Consider the following 19,153-nt stretch of genomic DNA (forward strand, 5'->3'; position numbering starts at 1 on the left):
GTTTCTTAGCCTGTCAAGCAAGGTCTTGTCTTTTATTTATTTACTCACTTTCACTTTCATGTCTTTTTGCTTCAGGCTGGATGGATTACCTGGGAATCCACTGGGAATTAGCAGGTAATAAACACGACTTCAGTGTATCATGGCCACTAACACTGTTGGGCAGTTTGGAGTCACAGACAGTGTCCTGGGTCCTTTCCTTGCAGCAGCACACTCACTAAAGCTGTCAAAAAGTAGGTGTTCTGGCTTCCGGCTTAGACAAGAGGAAGCTGCTGCTCAGATGGATTTAGATAATTTAGCCAAAACATAGAGGCGGGCCCTGAAGCCCGGGCTACCTGTCCGCGGGTGTTTGCATCTTGCTTCAGTGCTTTTCCTATCCCTGGAGTCTCCTTCCTAGTTCCATAAGCGAAGTCCTACCTTTTCCTAATTCCCTCCACACACACTTCCCATGTATGAGGCTGGCTTCCTGGCACACCATCCCTCTTCCTCACCATTTCTCTACTATTACTAGAAGAATGGGTGGGTCATCTTTGCTCTGGTGAGTCCTGCCCAGAGGCCTTAAACATCCTCAACAGCACAGGAAGGGCATCTTACCACTAAGTTATTTTCCCAGAGGGGCTGGACCTGGGCCAGAGCCTGACATCACACCCGCAATCCTGAGTATCGGCAGTGGGGTCTTGGGGCCTGGTCCTAGCTTTGCTTCTGTGGTCTACACCTGGACTCTGAGGGGCAGGTGGGCTTCCAGATTACGCTCCTTTTCAATTTTGTAGACCTTGCTCTCATCAGCTGACTAGGAACTGACAACCCCTCGGCGCCCCTGCTGGTCAGCCCCAGAGTGTCATCTGCTGCATTGTGCAGATCTGTCTGACAGGGTGACCCTGGAAGGAGCAGTGCTCTGGTTTCCCTACTTCATAAAGGACAGCCCTGGCAGGCTCACCTGGATCCATTCATGTGGTCATACTCCCGCTTGATGTTGGCCCTCACTGGCTGGTTGATCCACTCCTGCTGCGGTGGCAAGGGGTTGATTTTGTGGGGCTGCCCGTAGTCAGGACTCCCCGAAGCAGTCATGTCTGCCTTGGGGAGATGGGCTGCTGCTCCGTATGCTGAGTCAAAGAGGGACTGGTCGTCACTCACCACTGACAGAGCCTCCTGCAAGAAGGGAGAAGAGACAGAGACAGTGTCAATCGTCACCCAGGCCAGCAGCACCCTGTTCTGAGAGGTCACACTGCACAAGGCCGCCTGCTCATGAAGTCGCAGTTGTCCTCAGTAATAGATTCGCAATGTCGGGCAGGCTTATCCCTGTGTGGGACCAAAGGAGTCTGAGCAGTGGATTGGAAGAACGCTAGAAACAGGTGCCCTTGTTGAGTGTGCAGGCGAAGAGCCACACAAAGGAGAGTGGAGTCAGGGAGGCTGAACACAGTGATGGAATAGGTGGTACCAGCGGTGTTGGTACCTTAACGGCAGCACATTTTACTAGTTCTGCGGTGTAGTCAAGTTGCTAGGAGAGATGAAAGTGAGCCTTTATTTCACAAGTGAGGCCACGGAGGTCCACCAGAAAACCACACAAGGGGGAGCAGGAATCCAGAACTTCAGCTAGGTCAGTTTTCAGTGTCCCAATCGATAAGCTTGAATAGCTCCTTTGCTGATTTGCCAGGTGAATTAAGTGAGTAATTCTGGTCCAAGGGTTTGGTGAGAATGCACAGTTGTATGCCAGGGGCTGGCTAGCTGCTGCGAGTATGTCCTGCAGATGTGTGGATGTTAGTGTTGAAGGTTCAGCCATGTACATCAAGAGGAAGCACATATGTGTATGTGTGTGTGTGTGTGTGTGTGTGTGTGTGTGTGTATACATATATCAGCCAGTGTACGGCCTCCATAAGAGCCTGTAGTCTTCCAATTCACACTGCTCCATCTCTTGACTCAGATGAGACTTTGATAATGGGTTGAGAAAGGCGGCCTTACTCTTTCCAGAGACTGAGTGCCAGTCAAAGCATGGGGGTAAGATTCATCCATAATTCCAAATCACATTTAGCCACAGGGATCCAATGCCACGGTCTGGAGTACAGCATTTGCTGGAGCCCAGTGATACACAAAAGAAAGCTGACCGAGTTCCAGAAGATTTATAACTGCCTTGTCATCAGCATGCTCTATTACATGCAATCCAATTGTGAAGAAAAGATAGAATACTATATGGGAAACAGTGATACAATGTCAAACACAGAGCAATACTCTGGAAATACTAGTGGTGATGACTATTAGTGTTCAAACAAGGGTTCCCTTGGTTTCTTGTTCTATGCTTGATTCTGCACCCTCTCACATGCATATGGCAAATCCCTAATTCCCTATAACTTGGATTATGACTCCCCTTGGGAATATGGCCTTTAAGGATATGATTAAGTTGAAAGGAGAAGATGAAGGTGGGCTCTGAACCCAAGTGGCTCATTAGAATAAGAGATTTGACACGCAAAGACCCCAGGATAGCTGTATGCCGAGGACTGCCCACATAAGGGATGAAGGGAAAATGCTTATCTGCAAACAACAAGAAGAAGCCTCAGAGGAAGCTAGCCCTGCTGGCACCCTGACCTTGGATTTCCAGGTTTCAGAATTTTGAGCAAATAAATTTATGTTGTTTAAGTCATTCAGCCTGTGGTGTGTTGCTATGGCAACCTTGCCTTTGCTTAAGAATAGAATAATAGATGATGAGACCCTTTGCGATCCTGAGGTTTGCCTACTTTCCCTATATAACTCGTACCTCTGCCAAGAATGTGTTTTCTAATACAAAAACCCTTGGTATGTCTGGGTGTCCTCTGCACAGACCTAAAGCCTGCTGGGACCCTTCTGCTTTCCCCTGCTGTCCCTGTGTAATGTCAGGGGGAGGCTATGGCTCTGGGGATCCTGTGTTTTTTTGTTATTAGATCTACTCTTTATTTCAGTTAAGGCTCTGTTCTGGTTTCATGTCCTAAACAAATTTCAACTTTTACCTGGGAAACTAATACATAACTCCAAGGTGAAAAATATGAAGTATATAATCTTCCAAAGGGCTGGGCATGAATCTTCGACATTACCTGGGTACCACCCAAGAGTCGCCAGTCTCCTTTTGACCATAAGAATGCAGAATAAGCCCCTAGTCTGTTGTAGAAAGAGATGGCATCTAAGCAGGTTTCTCTGTGGGAGGAGACTGTGCTGCTGGCCATGACTCGGCAGCCTTGAGAGTTCCAGCAGAGCCATGGACCAGCAGAGTCAAGGAGATCGGGGAAACAGAAGTGGACTTGGGCATGCTGTGGGGAAGGGAAGGGCAGCTAGTCCCCATCATCACTGCCATAAAGACAGGGAGGTCAAAAGCAGGAAAAAGCCAGATTGTGAGTGCAAGGGGACACACAGGTGGTGCGATCAGGACACCCAGCAAAGAGCTTGCACCAAAGAACAAATTGGGGAGCTAAGGTTTGAGGGTCTTGTCAAGGAAGTGAGGTGTGTAGGTAGAACTTGTTTTAGAATTAAAAGTTTCCTTTAAAAGACAGCTCCAATCAAAGGTGACTTAGTCAAGTGGCAACCTTACAGGAGGGGAGTGCCTTGATTCATCCCTAGATGCCCCACACTTCTGACCATTGTACCCTGCCAAGTACATGTGCACACATCAGTTTTTTCTCACACCACTCTCCAATAACTATTCTCAGGTTAGAGTCTACATTCTAAAGGCTGTGAACACATCCGTTCTTCCACCAAGAACTTGCAGTATTTCTACTGCAGAGAACCTATGGTCTCTCACTTATTTTTCAATTACCCAGCCTTTCCCTATCTGTCATACCATTTGTAACATCTCACTATAGCCTCAGTACAGTTCTAGCCACTTTCACTGGGGTCTTTTTTTTTTTTTTTTTTAAACTCAATGCAAACCTTGCTGAAAATGTTCTAAGTTTCTGGAGCTTTTAATATACATAGATACACAGACACACACACAGACACACACACACAGACAGAGAGAGAGAGAGAGAGAGAGAGAGAGAGAGAGAGAGAGAGAGAGAGAGAGAGATGGAGACATATAGACACACAGAGAGACACACACAGAAGGACACACACAGAGGGAGAGACAGACACACAGATTGCACATATGCTTGTACACATGCATGCACGCACAAGCAGTGGGATTGATTCTATTTACAATCACTGATAGACAAAGGGCTTTCTCCCCAAAACAGTGTGGAGAACAGACTCTGTAGATGAATGAGAATAGAAGAAGAGAGGATGAAAAAAAAAGGGTTCTTTCTTGTTGGACTTTCAGACTGAATCTGAAAATCAACCTAGTTAGGATAAGTTGATAACAGCAATACAGTAAAACATTTGGGGAGATGAGGTGCCGAACAAGTTGACTCAGGGCCCATGTGAAAAATTACAGTTGGGGGTGAACATTCTCGCCACATCTGCAAGGAAATAGGACCCCTTTGTAATTCGAGCCCGAGACCATGCATGCTTCGGTGCAGGTGCACTTCCTCTTCCACTTCCAGGATGGACAGTGACAGTGAGGAAGAGCCCCCTCCAAACTGCTTTGGAGATAACGGCATCAGTGATGGAGACTCAGAAGAGTGGAGAGAGCAAAGAAGGGGACCGGTGTTAGGCGATGGCGGCAGAACTTTATGTCACTTCTGAGGACCGACAGAGGCCACTGTGGGTAATGAGACGTGGGAGCAGGTGCCAAGGTGCAGCTGCAGCAGGTAGGTGTGAGCCATTGTGCCAGGGGGCATTTCCAGTTCACTTGCAGCTGTGCCTCATGAACAGATGTTGCCATTTATGTGTACTCTAGAAAGCTCTTTACTTGAACATTAAAACTTTTAATGTTTAAACTCAAAACCATTACGTTTACCAAACTCGTTATAGGAATAAGCGTCATGCTGGTGTCCACGCACCTTCGGTGATGAGATATTGATAGGTGTCTGGCTTTGGCATGGCAGACCAAATACAAAATGGACATCAGTGGTGGAATTCACTACCATTCCTGGTTTCTAATGAATTTGCTTCTCCTATGATCTCGGGACAGTGATGATTTCATTCAGAAAACACAGGTTATACTTGAATTGACCCATTGGGTCCATGTTGCTTAAAAATAGGCTCCCTACCCCTGTGCAATGCTCAGTTATAAGATTTCTTATTATCCCAATAGTGGTCACTAGACGGAAGGCCAGAACAGCCTCAGGAGTTGGTTCCTTAGAAACTTTCCATTCAATAGTCAGGATGCACTGCTTCCTCACCTCCCAAGCTGTAAACCCAGAGGGTGGCATGTGGTCCCCACTCTAAGTTGCTAACTGTTCTAGCATATTGGTACCCTGAGATGTCCCTTTTCCCCAGAGTTCTTTTTCAGAAGAACTGCTTTAGGTAGCAGGCTGAGCTCTGGGCTAAACCAGTGGAGTGGCAGATAGCCTGAGTTTGTCCAGAAAACTTTTTCCCACAATCCTCTGTTGGTCCAGGGAGCCAGGAGATATGTACCACCAATGACTGACATGTATGCTCTAGTGAAGACTGCCTTCCTTACCTAGCATGGATAAGGTAAACTTTCCATATCACTTCTAATAAACTTGGTCTTAAGTAAAAGCAGAAACAGTAGACAATTAGCAAAGCACTTACTAATTGTGAAATTATGTTTACAGGAAACCTGTAGGTCAGTCCTCTCAGCAGTATAATGAGAGCTGTGTGCTGTTTTCACCTCTTCATTTTCCTTTTTCAGGTGAGGTGACTTGTTCGTGCACACAGAAAAGGCAGATGATGTGAGATTTCAGTCCAGGCTCTCTGCTTGGACACAGAACCACTGACACCCACTGCTTCACTTCCGAGAAGGTTTGCTTTCCCAGTTAGACAATCGGCTCTTTGAAAGGGACTTTTGTGGGTTTTGTAACTCCAAGCACAACCTTTAGAGCCAGAGAGGCTCCAAGTGCCAATACAAACCCTGTCCGTTGTTCCTTTAGTTCCCTGTGCACTGTCTGCATGCTGTAGGAGCCCCATTTTCTCATCTGTAGCTTGGGGATGTCAACAAGTTCTAACGTGGTAGGTTGTAAATGAAAATAAAACAACATAATCTGAATAAACTGCCTAATTGTCAATGTTCTTACAACATAGGAAATCATTACATCTTTAGATTTAAAGCCATTACCAAGAGATGGCCTGAGGTTGTTTGGGATGGAGATGCTGGGGAAGGGACCAGATGGAGCCTGAGCAATGCATTCTTCTCCTCTGGGCATTTTCTCAAAAGGCTAATAGCTCATAGAGAAAGGCAATTTTGCTTGGTGTCTTTTTTTTTTTTTTAAATATGGGATGACTTTCCTTTTTCTGCCCTTACAGGATGTGGCCTTGGGACTTCATAGCTTGGGCTTGCAGTAGCATCAGGGCCTGCAGTAGCATCAGGGCTTGCAGTAGCATCAGGGCCTGCAGTAGCATCAGGGCTTGCAGTAGCAGCACCTGGGCTTCTCTGTTCAGCCACAGCGCTGGCTTCCTTGCTCCTATAGCTTAAAGACGGGCCATTTTGAAAGTTCCAAGCCTCCGTCATGATGTGAGATAATCCTACTAATTAGCCTATCTAGAATCTTGTCATCCACCTCTCTCTCCTATTGGTTCTGTTTCTTTGTAAATTTTCATTCAGGTGGACAGCTGGCTCCAGAGAACCAGGCAGTGCAGAATAAGTCAGGCCTTGGAGACCCTGTTGCCTGTTCCAGGAAAGTCCCTCTATATCCTCAAGATCTCTTCAGTTTTTCTTTAACCACAGTTTGACTAAAACCTCAGTGTATCCTTCGGTACTGGCAAAGGTGTCCCCATTTGGAGAAGCACTCTCTGTTCATTTCAAGTGAAAGAAGCTGTTCACTTTCTAGGATTCCTGTTTGAAAACAGCTCTCCTATATAGCTGCAGCCGCCCCATATTCCAGGCACTTCATGCCACAGTCATGAACCATCGTTGCCTGTGGGATCATGAGCGTATTTATTTTCTGATTATTACATTTAAACCTTTAGGTGACATGACATTATCCAATTCAAGTCTCCCCCTGTATGCCTGGGATAGCACCTGGTACCTAGTAGGTACTAACTAAGTAGATGCCTCTGAATGAATGAGTCGGAGAGACAATGAGAGATCATTAGATGAGTGAGACTCATGAATGAGAAACTGCTTGTCTATTATTTACCAACTTTCATCTAACTTTGCATGATTTAAGTTGCTCCAACGTGACAGGCAATAGGATGGGAGTGCTACGAGAGCAGGAACATTCTGTCTTATTACTGGGGCGGCCTCAGAATCCTGTCCAGGGCCCAGAGTGTTAGACACTCAGTGGATGTTTGTGGGATGCATGGATTAAGGAGTAAGGGAAAGCTCAGCAGACCTGTGTGGGCTGCGAGTAGCTAAGTCCAAACCTTATATAACTCCTGGATCATGGATAGCCATTTTCCAAGCACTAGTCCACCATCCTTAGGCTGTCCTTTGCAACCCTTATAGAGAAAGTCTGCATGAAGAAACCAAGTGGCCATTTGGGATAAGTTGTACACATCTGGTTTGTCCTCTTCCCACCCCATCACTGCTCTCTTGAGCAAAGGACATGGTCATCTCTCTCTCTCTCTCTCTCTCTCTCTCTCTCTCTCTCTCTCTCTCTCTCTCTCTCTCTCTCTCTCTCTCTTCTCCCTGCCATTTTCATGCCTCACCTCTCACAATGCTGACCAGGAACCCTTGGGAAACTCTTTGCTTTGGAAGAAGAAAGCCCCAGCCTATAAATCCCTGGCACAGACTTTTACAGGATGCTTACTAAGTCTTGCATGGTCAGGAGCCATTGGGAAGAAAGATTAAAGAGCTAGCAGGTTGGTGATAATTGTCAGATTCTGAAACAAGAATATGCTGCTCTGCTAGACAGTGTCTGTTTCACTATTCTGCATTTCCCATCTTCCTGTCAAGTGATGGGTGCTGTTCCCTTGTAGGATCTGCCTTCTCCATCTCTCCAGCTTGAGTTGAGGCCTCTAGGTGGCAAAGACAAGGCTCAAGGAGGGTGGCATTCATAGCAAAAGTAAAGGAAGCAGTAGTGCTAGGACCTGCTTGCATCGACTCTGCTTACACAACGCAAACTCAGTAAACACCAGAAGAATCCATGTAGGCATCTGATTCACTAACAAAAATTCACATATTTTGGAAGTTGCCACATAAATACAAGTGTTCACACATACATACATACATACATACATACATACATACATACAGGCATGCAGACGTACATTCAGATAGACATTTATTCCCTTTACATTCACAAATCGATCTCGTAACTTTTGTTTGCCTTAGGCATCAGTAGCGTTTCATGTCAGTTGGATAATGGAGATCCTTCCCAGGCTGAGCATTGCCATGGGGTGAAGAACAGCAAATCCATCTCCATACAGCTTAATTAAGGCAGGCATGGAAAAGCCTCTAGAGAGGCGAAAAAAGATCTCCAGAGTGCCTGGAGATCTTCACACTCTATTTGGGAACACCCCAAAGAACGCTTCCTCGCCCATTGTCCTATGAGCAGGAGAATTGAAACAAGAGTCACGATACTCTTGGTTGAGGAGAAATCCCAGAAGCCTTTCCCATTCTCACCCCCATGAATCTGAGTTTCCATTTCCAACTGAGAGATGGTCACAAGACATGCAGCAAAGAGGCAGGGATTTCCCAAAGACCCATCCCTCTTCTTTCCCCTCGTCCTGACCTGGATCTTGTAAGGGCAATCTCAGTGGCTGATGATCTTTGCTGGAGGGGATGGGGAAAGGAATGCCAAGTTCCCCGTTGGTTACTACCCCAGTTCAGTGGGTCCACAGAGCTGCTCTGCAAAGCTAATCTCTGGCATATCCACTACTCAGGGTCACCATGGGGAGCACAGGAGCTTTGGCATTTTATTACATTCTTTGCATAATGACATGAATTTCCTTCTCTTGTCAACCAGAGGGCATGCAGAATGCTGAGGACTCTCTTAGAAGCAGAGCTTGCTGCTTTCTTTGCTTTGAGAACTGTTCTGCATAGGGAGATACATCAGCCTGGAGTGGGACTCGCCAGGGCACAGGGAGGTTCCAAGAGGGGGCCCATGGTGTTGTGCTCTAGGGCAAGCCCTCTGCTCCCTCCCCTCATTAGTTGCTAGCCATGTTCCCACTCCTTACCCCTTATTTCCTTTCCCTAGAGGCCAAAAGGGGAAGGGAACGGGGAGATAATTTAAAGTGGGATAAGGAAGAAAGTGGGAAACACCTGTCAGTCACTGCTGAGCCTTAACGCTATTTCCCCATATGGCTATCTCAAAATTTATGGTCTTGTCTCCTCCATTAAAACCAAAGACTGTTTATTTCTCTTTCCTTCCTTATTAGCAACTTTTCTCATTTCTGTCATGAAAAAACCCGACAAGAAGCAAATTAAAGAGGGGAAGGTTTATCTTGACTCAGAGTGTATAGGGATTCCATTCATCATGGGGGAGAAGATATGGTGGCAGACAAACATGAGGCAGCTGGTCACACGGCATTCATGGTCAGGATGCAAAGAATGACAAATGTTATCGTGCAGGTTGCTGCCTACAGTGGGATCCCTGCCCGTGGAATGGTGGTGCCTCTCATAGTCAAGTCAGATCTTCCTTCGTCAGCTAAACCTTTCTGCAAATATCCTCACAGACATGCCCAGAGACATGTTTCCATGGAGACCCTAAATCAACCAAATGACAACAAAGATTAACCATGACACCCTTGAAGCTAGAAGGAACACTTCTTGGCTGCCTCAACAAGTTCAACGTCATAGAAGTACACTCGCTTGACCTCAGAGGCTAGGGGAGAAGAAGCACTAACGCTTCCATCCACTTCGAGTTATTCCTTGAGAACCATCACCATGCTATGAGGAAGTCCAAAGGTGTTCAGGGAGATGTGCGTGGAGAGGGCCACATACCCACATGTAGAGGAGTGGAGACCACCTGCCACCTGTCACCAGCCACCGGCCCAGAATTGACCTTCATATTCTATGTGACAACAAATCAAATAATTAAATAGTGGATGGAGTTCCTGAGCACTGAAGTTGGCTTAGGCCACTAGGTTTGGCACTCATCTTTTTTTATGTAGTTATAGCAATTGGAAATGTTCTATGGCTAATTGGTGGTTAGACAATCCACACTCATAGGACATAGGGAGTGATTGTCATTATATTATAATTTTTGACACAGCAAGAATCAACACCATGATGGAACAGAATGGAGAAACTGAGGCACAGAGAATAACCATTCTGGTTTCATACAGAGAAAGGAAATCAATGTTGAGATAAACTCCCCTGATGCCTGACGACTGTATTGTAGAATTACTCTCAGACAAAGGCGGGGGCGGGGGAGGGGCGGGCAGAAGGAACATCTGGTAGAAAGCAGCTGTGGCCGTAACTGTGAAGCACAATCCTCACCAAGGCTAGTGCAGCCCTAGGTTCCTCTCCAATACCATAAAGCAAAACACCAATCAGACAAGGACCACAGTTTTAGACTAGAAAGGTTAAATAGCCCAGGCCTGGTGGCTCACACCTGCATCCCAACACTTGGGATGCTAAGGTAAGAAGGACCTAGAGTTTGAGGTTCCAGCCTAGGTTTCTTAGTGAGATCTGTCTCCAAAAGTAAAACTGGAATAGGTATCACTTGACGTTTCCAAAAGACATTTGTAACTATGGCCCTTTAAATGTGACTTGGATCTCCGTGGTACTGAAAAGAAAACCAAGGCCTGTCTGCAGGAGTCATACATCCCGGGCCATTTTCCTATTCTCCCTCTGTAATCGTAGGCTACACACACACCCACACACACCCACACACACACACGCACACACACACACACACACACAGCCAGACGCTTCTTGGAGTCTCAGGACCCCTGGGGTGCACTGAGTTATCTGCTTGCTCACTGTACCCCCTTCTGAGGCCTCTCACTTCTGCCGTGGTTTGAATGCGTGCCCTATGGTTCCTGGCTTCAGGAATAGATCACTGTCACTGTTGTGGAGGTGGATTAGTCACGAGGGCACCCAGGTCATGCCCTCTTCCTCACTAGTGCTTCTTTTTCTCACTCTCTTTTTTGTCCTTCAATCTCATTCTTTCTTCTTTTTCTCCTTTCTGCCTTCCACCACGTGACAACAGCACAAGAAGCCCTCTCCAGATAATGCCCTTTGGCCTTACATCTTCCGATCTGCAGAAGCCACGAGCTTGATCTTTTTACTAGAATAGTCAGCCTATGGCATTGTGCTAGAGCAGCACAAAACACACAAAGATCTCACCCCACTGCCACGCCCCCATCTCAGAATACCACCCTACTGGGAAGGGAGCAATCTGCAGTGGGCGAGGATGACCCAGAGAAAGGTGGTCCAGTAAGATTCCAGTGATAGTGGGATTCCTCGCACATGAAAGGATTTCATCGGAATGAGGAAATTAAGAGGATGGACCTAAGTAGGTTCAGAGGACAGGATCTCAGAGGCCTCTCAGGGCATGCCACACAACAGGATCCAGAGGCCAGGCCTCCTGATAACCGCCTCACATTAGGTGCTTCTCCAGGTCTCTCGTGGGTGGGTGGGTGGGTGGGTGGGTGCCTTTGCCTGGTGACTTTGAGTTTTTACCATCATCTTTTGACTGTAACCACATTTAAAGGGCATTTCTAAAGATCAAAGCTAAACTCTCCTCCCACAGAGAATGATCATACTGCTGAAAAGAAAAAAAGTGCTGATGTGGAGATTCACAGGAAGGGGCATAAAGACTTGTCTGCATCCCAGGAAGAGAGTACTTCGTGCTACAGTTTTACTTTCTCTCTCTCTCTCTCTCTCTCTCTCTCTCTCTCTCTCTCTCTCTCTCTCTCTCATGCACATATATATGGAGGTCAGAGGTTGACGCGTCAGGTACCTTTCTTGACCACTCTCACTTTTTTAACTGAAAAATTTTCATGTCCCCCTTCCTCTCCTCCTTCCCCCGCCCCTCACATACACCTTTTGACCTGGAACTCAGCAGCTTGGCAAAACTGGCTGGCTAATGAGCTTGGGGAATCCTCCTGTCTCTGCATCTCCAGAGTTAGGGCTATAGACACAGGTCTCCTTATCCAGTTTTCATATGGGCCTCGGGGAACTGAACTTGGGTCCTCACTCTTGCACAGCAATACAGGTATTGACTATCTCCTCAGCCCCTGCTATTTCAACTCATTGCATCTGACCATGTAGAAATCGGCTTTTTCTAGAGGACAGCAGAGACCACGGGATTGATAGAGCACCGTTGCACTTAAATCGGTGATTCTCAGCCTTCTTAATGCTGCCACCCTTTAATACAGTTCCTTGTGTTGTGGTTATAAAATTATTTTTGTTGCTACTTAATAACTGTAATCTTACTATGGTTATGAACCATCATGTAAATATCTGTGTTTTCCAATGGTCTTAGGTGACCCCTGTGCAGGATCTTTCTGTCTCCAAAGAGGTCAAGACCCACAGGTCGAGAACCACTGGCTTATATCCTCCCATCGGACCATCTGGGAACCATCTCCTCAGATAGCAAAAATGGAGGTGACATAAGGTGGACCCCCCCCCCCCATGGTGCTCTGGGACAGGAAAGGATGAAGGTAGATTGTCGATTGGCTGCAGTTAAGAACTTTGAAACTATTTCCCCTGTTCTGCCAGGCCTAATACCAAGGAGCATTAAAAACCCTGAGTGCTACAGGAGGTGATGATAAAAGGGAATGCCGAGGCAAAAGAGCAGAACCAGGTACCACAGGTATGCCAAGCTCACGTGAGCTGCCCTTGGGACTCAGCAGAAGAAATGATTACTGTCGTTCTGCCTGACTTCTACAGGTAGTGGTACCCATTGTAAGGAATACTGGAATACTGCTTCTTTGTCTCCTTGAAAACACATGCTGCAACTTGACCTGAAAATCATCAAAGCCTACATATGTTAATCGTATTTGAAGGCAAGGGTTGCAAAGAGTTGTCTGGAGTACATGGTTGGTGAGGGTTAAAGCCCTTGCTATTAAGTTTGTGACGTCATCGGTAGAGGAAGAGAGACTCAAGTTAACTGGCTTAGGATGCCCACACCACCTCATAGCTGCAGAATCCCCACCAGCAGGAAGGTTCCAGCAGATCCCAGCAGATGCTGATGGCATGCTCCAGCACCACCAGCAAAGTAAACCTCTTTTGTTTATAAATCACCCAGTCCTGGATTTTAGTTATAGCTATAGAAAACAGACTAAGACAGTTTTGCACAGCCTCTCCTCTCTCAGTCCCATCGCAGAGGACTGTGGATCTTCTAGAACCTTGCTCCAAAATCGAGTGCAGTGTCTTGGTGCCTGATCACATGGGCACCACAGCCTTGAATACATCCCTGACCTGGAGAATAGTTTCCTGATACCAGAGGTAGGGTTGATGTGGAGAAGATGAACCAGGAGCAGCCTGTCTCCTGCAGAGAAGCTCTGGCCATGTCGCTACAGTCAAGGTGAAGGTGAAGAAGCAAGGAAGAAAGTCTCCTGTTTCTCTCCTGGTTTTGTAGCTATTGTTTTTGCAACTGTATTCTAATAAAAGGCATGAGCTACCAGCTGGGCTAGTGCCCAGCTGTATGGGCAGGCTGAGTGGCTTTAGGCCTGTTACCTGTCCTCTTGCTTTCCAGACATTGAGCTATGCTCTGATTTCCTTGATGATGCAAAGCTAAAACTTGGAAGAAAGAATACCGGGCTCCAATGTCATAGAGTCTGCATTTCTCTGCTTGCAAAAATGACAGAGCAGCCTGGAGCAGGACAGAGTTCCTGAGCTTCCCTGTCCCTTCCCTTGAGAGACAGGCTTTTCAGAAGCCCCTTGAGGCTTAGTCTCTAAGAGTTTTACATGGAAGGTGGACCAGGACCTTGATCAAGGCCTGAAGAGATAACTGAAGACAGGAGGAGAGAGAGAAGGAGGCCATGTAAACCCGAGCTCCCTCCCCTTGGGGGCAGACAGATGCTTGTCCATCAGGGAAGTGACATACTTCTGACAGTTTGCTTAAGTGCTGGGGAGAGAAGCAATGATAGGTGGCTGGTGCCCTGGGGTATTTCTTCGACTCCTGGGAACTTTTTTTCCCCCTTCATGTACTGATTCTGATACTGTTAGCTTCCTGAAGACCAATGTCAGCCTTCCAGATCTTCTCCTCCTTTTTTGAGCACTCCAGCATCTAGTAGGTATACAATATGTTCTTCTGATGAACAAAAACCCCAGAGCATGATGGGAAAGGCAGAAACACCACCCCCCCTCATATATGGACATCTCATTTTTCTGCTCTCTAAGCATTTTTCAGGAACCTTTGACCTTTACTCTCCATCCCAGCCTAGTCTTTTCTTTTAAAACCAGCCACATCCTTTGGTTATTTCTAATGTGAAGCCACTGAGGGCTCTTGTCAAGCAACCACTCTAGGTCGTTTTCTTAGAAACTACAATCTGACCCCACAGTTTTCTCATGTGACAGTTACCATGGCAACCAGACTCCTCAGAATTACTGGAGGCCCTGGAGGAAACACACACACACACACACACACACACACACACACACACACACACACACACACACACGGGGACCCTCTGCTCCCATTCCTCCACCAAGCCTTGAGGAACAACTGAGAATAGTGGTTCTCAACTTGTGGGTCACGACCCACACAGGGGCCATGCATCAGATATTTACATTACGATTAAGAATAGTAGCAAAATTACTGTTATGAGATAGCAATGAAATAATTTTATGGTTGGAGGATCACCACAACATGAGATACTGTACTTAAGGGCCCAACATTAGGAAGGTTAAGAACCACTGATCTAGAAGGAGGATTAAAAACAGAGCCATGAAGCAAGCCCCCTTCCTCACATCAAACTGCTATGGAGGTCTGAGCCAGTAGGCTCAACTGGTTCTATTCTGGGAGATTGCCATTTCAACTTGATGGGCAGAGCAGGCAGAGCACCAGAAATTCCATGTTACTTCATTTCCCCCTGAGGTGTGGGGAAGAGAGATGCCCGAGTCTGCTTCCCAGGTCATCAATGGCTGTTTTCTTTCTGTGATTCACAGCTGGGAGGCAGGCTTGGTGACCTCGTGCCCATCAAGTGGGGAGGCAGCTCAGCCTTGAGTCCTGAGGGTGCAGTATTTCTAGCTAGCACATCTGGATGAACCATTCTATCCAGGGTGTTTAGTTTTTCTGTGGCCCCGGGGCATATGGTTAGCATATTGTTACGGCAACATGTAGCAAAAACTTTGTCGATGGAGGAACAGAAGGAGGTGGTGCCTGGGGTGGGCCATTTTCTGGACTGGCTCAGCAGTTTGGGGCCCTGCCTTCTAGGCTGTTTTTTTCGGTCCTTCTTGTTAGCATCCTTTGTACCTGCCCCCACCTGTCTTCACTTGTGCTCTGTACTCCCATTCCATCTCTCTTGCTTCTTCTGCCTTCTGACGTCCAGTTTGACAGTTTCTCTTCTCATCAGATCTCCCAGTCCCTTTGCTGTCACTTGTCACCTTTAGGTGAATGTGTGACACATTTGTTTCCTCTTTGGGTATTTGTAGTTACCAAGCTGAAAATCAATTTTCCTTCCTTTGAGCTGGATGCAGCTTTTCCCTCATACACTTGTCTTCTCCAATTCCTCTGCCAAATCAAACCCCACGCACTCACAGACTGCTCATCAACTCTTGGAAGCTTTCCTGCACTTCACGCCACCATAGTAACCTCTTACTACATGGTCTGAGGTCTGCCACATGCTAGACCTCCACCAACAAAATGGTGCTTTATTTCTCCGTGTCACACTCTTTTCTTTTAATCTCTAACTTTTTTTTCTGTAGTAGTTTTACACGCATTTTCATTCTGCCCCACTATCCAGATTGAAAGTGCTCCAGGGTCAGATTTTCCTTGCGCTTCTCCGTAGACATTATTTTCACTTACTGCCCACTACCCACTACTTTCTTACTGCCTTGCTCCCTCGATCTCTAAAGTAGACATAATGAGAGAAGGTGCTTCGAGGGCTGCCTTTAGTTAATGTGTATCAAGGGCTCTCTCTATGCAGGCTGCTAGAGAAGAGCACTCAACTGTCATTTTAGATGTCCCCTGCAGGGCCAGACTGTCAGAATCTGAACTCTGCACCCACTGGAAGCAAATTCTATGGTTTTATGCAAATTCTTTTTTCTCCCTATGCCTCAGTTTCCTTTTTGGTAAAATCTGTTCAGTGTGTAAACAAACAGTAATAATAGCATCCTAACTCCTGTCTGTCACACCACAGGCACTCTCTAATACATAATATTACTGTGATTTGTTCTGCTATAGGAAAAACACCTCATCTGTTTGGGTTCACTCCTTTACCTACAACAGCAATGGGCCAACGTGGATGATTTACAGACTTGCTCCCAGGGTTTTGAACCTGAAGTCTGTTTAGTACAGACATCCTACAATCCCATTTGCCTGGACATTTCTGTGCCTGTTGGCTCTGTGGCCACATCAGCAGCCACCCTTGCCCTATCCTCCAGGGGGAAGGTAAGGGGAACCAAGGACAGCCTGGTGTATACAGGAGAAGCCAAGCGTCCTCCCATCATGAGGCTCAGACACCATCTCCGGTACACAGCTGGTCTCTCAGTTGGCAGCCACCCTCAAAGTTGTCACCCACTGAGTTGGCCTTTAGCCGTGTTTTACTCAAGTGCCAAACCTATTCAGTCTGGCTCTGGGACCTCCTGTCTCTCAGCATTCATCTATAGGAAAAGCAGATATTTTGTGAACAGGTCCCGCCATGCCTGGCCAATGAAAACACCAAAGTGGGAATTGCGTGGGGAGACCATTTTTGTCAGCCTCAATAAAGCTTTTTTGAGCAGACACTCCAGTTGAAACCTGCTGAAGGTTCCCAGGGACTGGACACTGGTCTGGTTACTCCATAAAAAGCACCTAGTGTTCTACTCTTGGAAGCTTCTAAAGATACCAGCCTTGCCCAGCAGAAGCCAGAACTGTCTGTCTCAGGGACATGTGTCATGGTTGCAGTGGGGTCCAACTCTTCACATTCCAAAGTCTTAATGGGGAACAGCAAATTAATCTACAAGATGGAGGCAGGTTTCCAAGCTTCTTGGCTATGGATTCTTAGCTATTTTCCCCAATCCCAAATTCCATTACTTTTGTCCCCAATGCAAAAGGCTATCATATTCTCATATTGCCAATGTCATTTGGTTTTCTGCAAGCTTGAGATCTCTCATGCTCAAGATGATCTTGCTGATTTTTTTTTTCAGAGAAGGCCAACCAATGCTAGCAACTTTCTCAACATTGTCTCTCTTAGAAAGATTGGAGCAAACTCTCCATGGCGTGGGGAGGGGTGGGAGGGGGAATGTACTATGTGTTCCTCTTGTTCAGTCTAACCCTGAGCCAAGAAAGTTGGGGTAAACTTCTGTTTTGGGTTTTGCTGGAGATTATATTTGTTGCTCTTCCCTCAGAATCTGTACAATGTCTTAGATGCTACCACAGCTTCTCTTGCCACCCAAGTAGACACGGCATCTCAGAGGACAGTCAAGCAGCTCACTCAGGAGAAGTGGACTCAGGAGGGGGTGTCAAGTATGAGCAAAGGGACTCCCAAGGAGGGGCATTTCAAACAACAAGATAGCAGCAAGCTAAGCAGGAAAGTCACTGACCAAAGGGACTTTCCTGGTCATAGACAGCTAATGAGGGCCTTGGTGAATGTGTCATCTCACCCTCTACAGCACACATGGTTGGGAAGAGTTGGGTCACTATGGCTTGATTGTTTCTCCCCCCAAAGTTCATGTATTGACAACATATGACCTGCACACATAGAGGTGTGTGTGTGGCAGGGGGAGTAATTAAGGATAGATGGGTTTAGGAGAATGAAGCACTCATGACTGCACCAGTGACGTTATGAGAGAAAAAGGAGAGAGACCCACTTTGGCACATTTGCTGTCTCCCCATGTGATACCCTTCTCCCTTCTCCATATTATGATGCAGCAAGCTGGTGTTCCTCGGGTGTCAGTGCAAGGCTCTTAGATATGCCAATTCCCGGAAATATAAAAAACAAACATTTCTTCTTCATAAATTACTTCATGTGTGGCATTTTGTTATAGCAACAGAAAATGGACTTAGTCAGGGGCTGAGGCTTAGGCTTGCCACCATCCAAGGCCTGTCTCTAAGGCACTACCTCTATTAAACGAAGTGCTGTGGCTCTGGACTGAAGTGATTTCGAAGGTAAGCCCCCACAGTAATATAACACTGGATTCTGACAGGCTGGTGACTCAAGCCCTAAAGCTGGAGTCTTAGTGGTCTGAGTAGATTCAATTTAAACTAGAGACTGTGGCTTGCGGCTGTAGGTAACTTAACACATGACTGGTGCTTCCTAACAGTAATATGATTAGGAGAATGGCAGCTTTGACTTGCTCGGCTTGGGGCAGGTCATGTCTGGTGGCACTTCCCTTTCTCGTGCCGGGTTAACAAAGCTTGCTTAAAAAACAAACAAACAAACAAACAAACAAAAAACAGGGTCTGTACTGCTGCACATCCCCCTCCCTCCTCTGTCTTTCACCTGCTTTTCTTTTTAGGAGACCTCATTTGCCACTTCCCCCACATTCCTCCTGGGATGTGACCCAAGCATCATCTGGGTAATGATCCCATGAACCCAGCTCTAGCAAGTGGCCCGAACCTGCAGGAAGCTCCAGAATGCCCAGACCCTCTGGCAGGAAGACTATGAAATAGTAACCTCCAAGACTCAGGCACCAATGGTGGTTTAACAGGGAAATGATCGACTGGACCCGAGTTCAGTGATGCTATGGGGGAAGGGGGCTTCCCCTCCCTCTAGTGGTGGATCAGGCCATGCTCACTAAGTGAATGCTCAAACATCTGCCTTTGATGTGCATGCAGAAAACTGTGTGGGTTGAATGGGAGCAGAGAAGCATTTAAGATGTGAAGGAGACATGACCCTGATGTTCTGGGACACGAGGTTGAACATATTTATGCTCTTTGATGACCCCACAGTGTTCAAGCACTTCTCTGATCTAATTTGTGAACGAATGGCCGCCACGGGCTCTGACTTCATCAGTCACCAAATAAACATGAAGACCAAAGGAAGACTCAAATAGCTAGCCCAGGTGCTGCCCCTGAGTGACATCGTTTGTGGTAGCAGGAGTGTTACTAGCTTTATAGAGCATCCCTTGCAAGCTAGACGACGATGTGGCGATGTG

General features: G+C 46.7%; 1 protein-coding gene across 1 annotated transcript in view; it reads right to left on the minus strand.

Moving 5' to 3' along the window:
- Window positions 1–19,153, minus strand: part of Fli1 (Fli-1 proto-oncogene, ETS transcription factor) — a 117,270-nt gene that overhangs the window by 50,832 nt on the left and 47,285 nt on the right. The window contains exon 2 of the mRNA XM_051156134.1: window positions 935–1,146. Within this exon, the coding sequence (XP_051012091.1) occupies window positions 935–1,146 (212 nt within the window). The remainder of the gene's footprint in view (window positions 1–934; window positions 1,147–19,153) is intronic.

This window comes from Acomys russatus, chromosome 14 (genome assembly GCF_903995435.1).
Source record: "Acomys russatus chromosome 14, mAcoRus1.1, whole genome shotgun sequence".
NCBI lineage: Eukaryota > Metazoa > Chordata > Mammalia > Rodentia > Muridae > Acomys > Acomys russatus.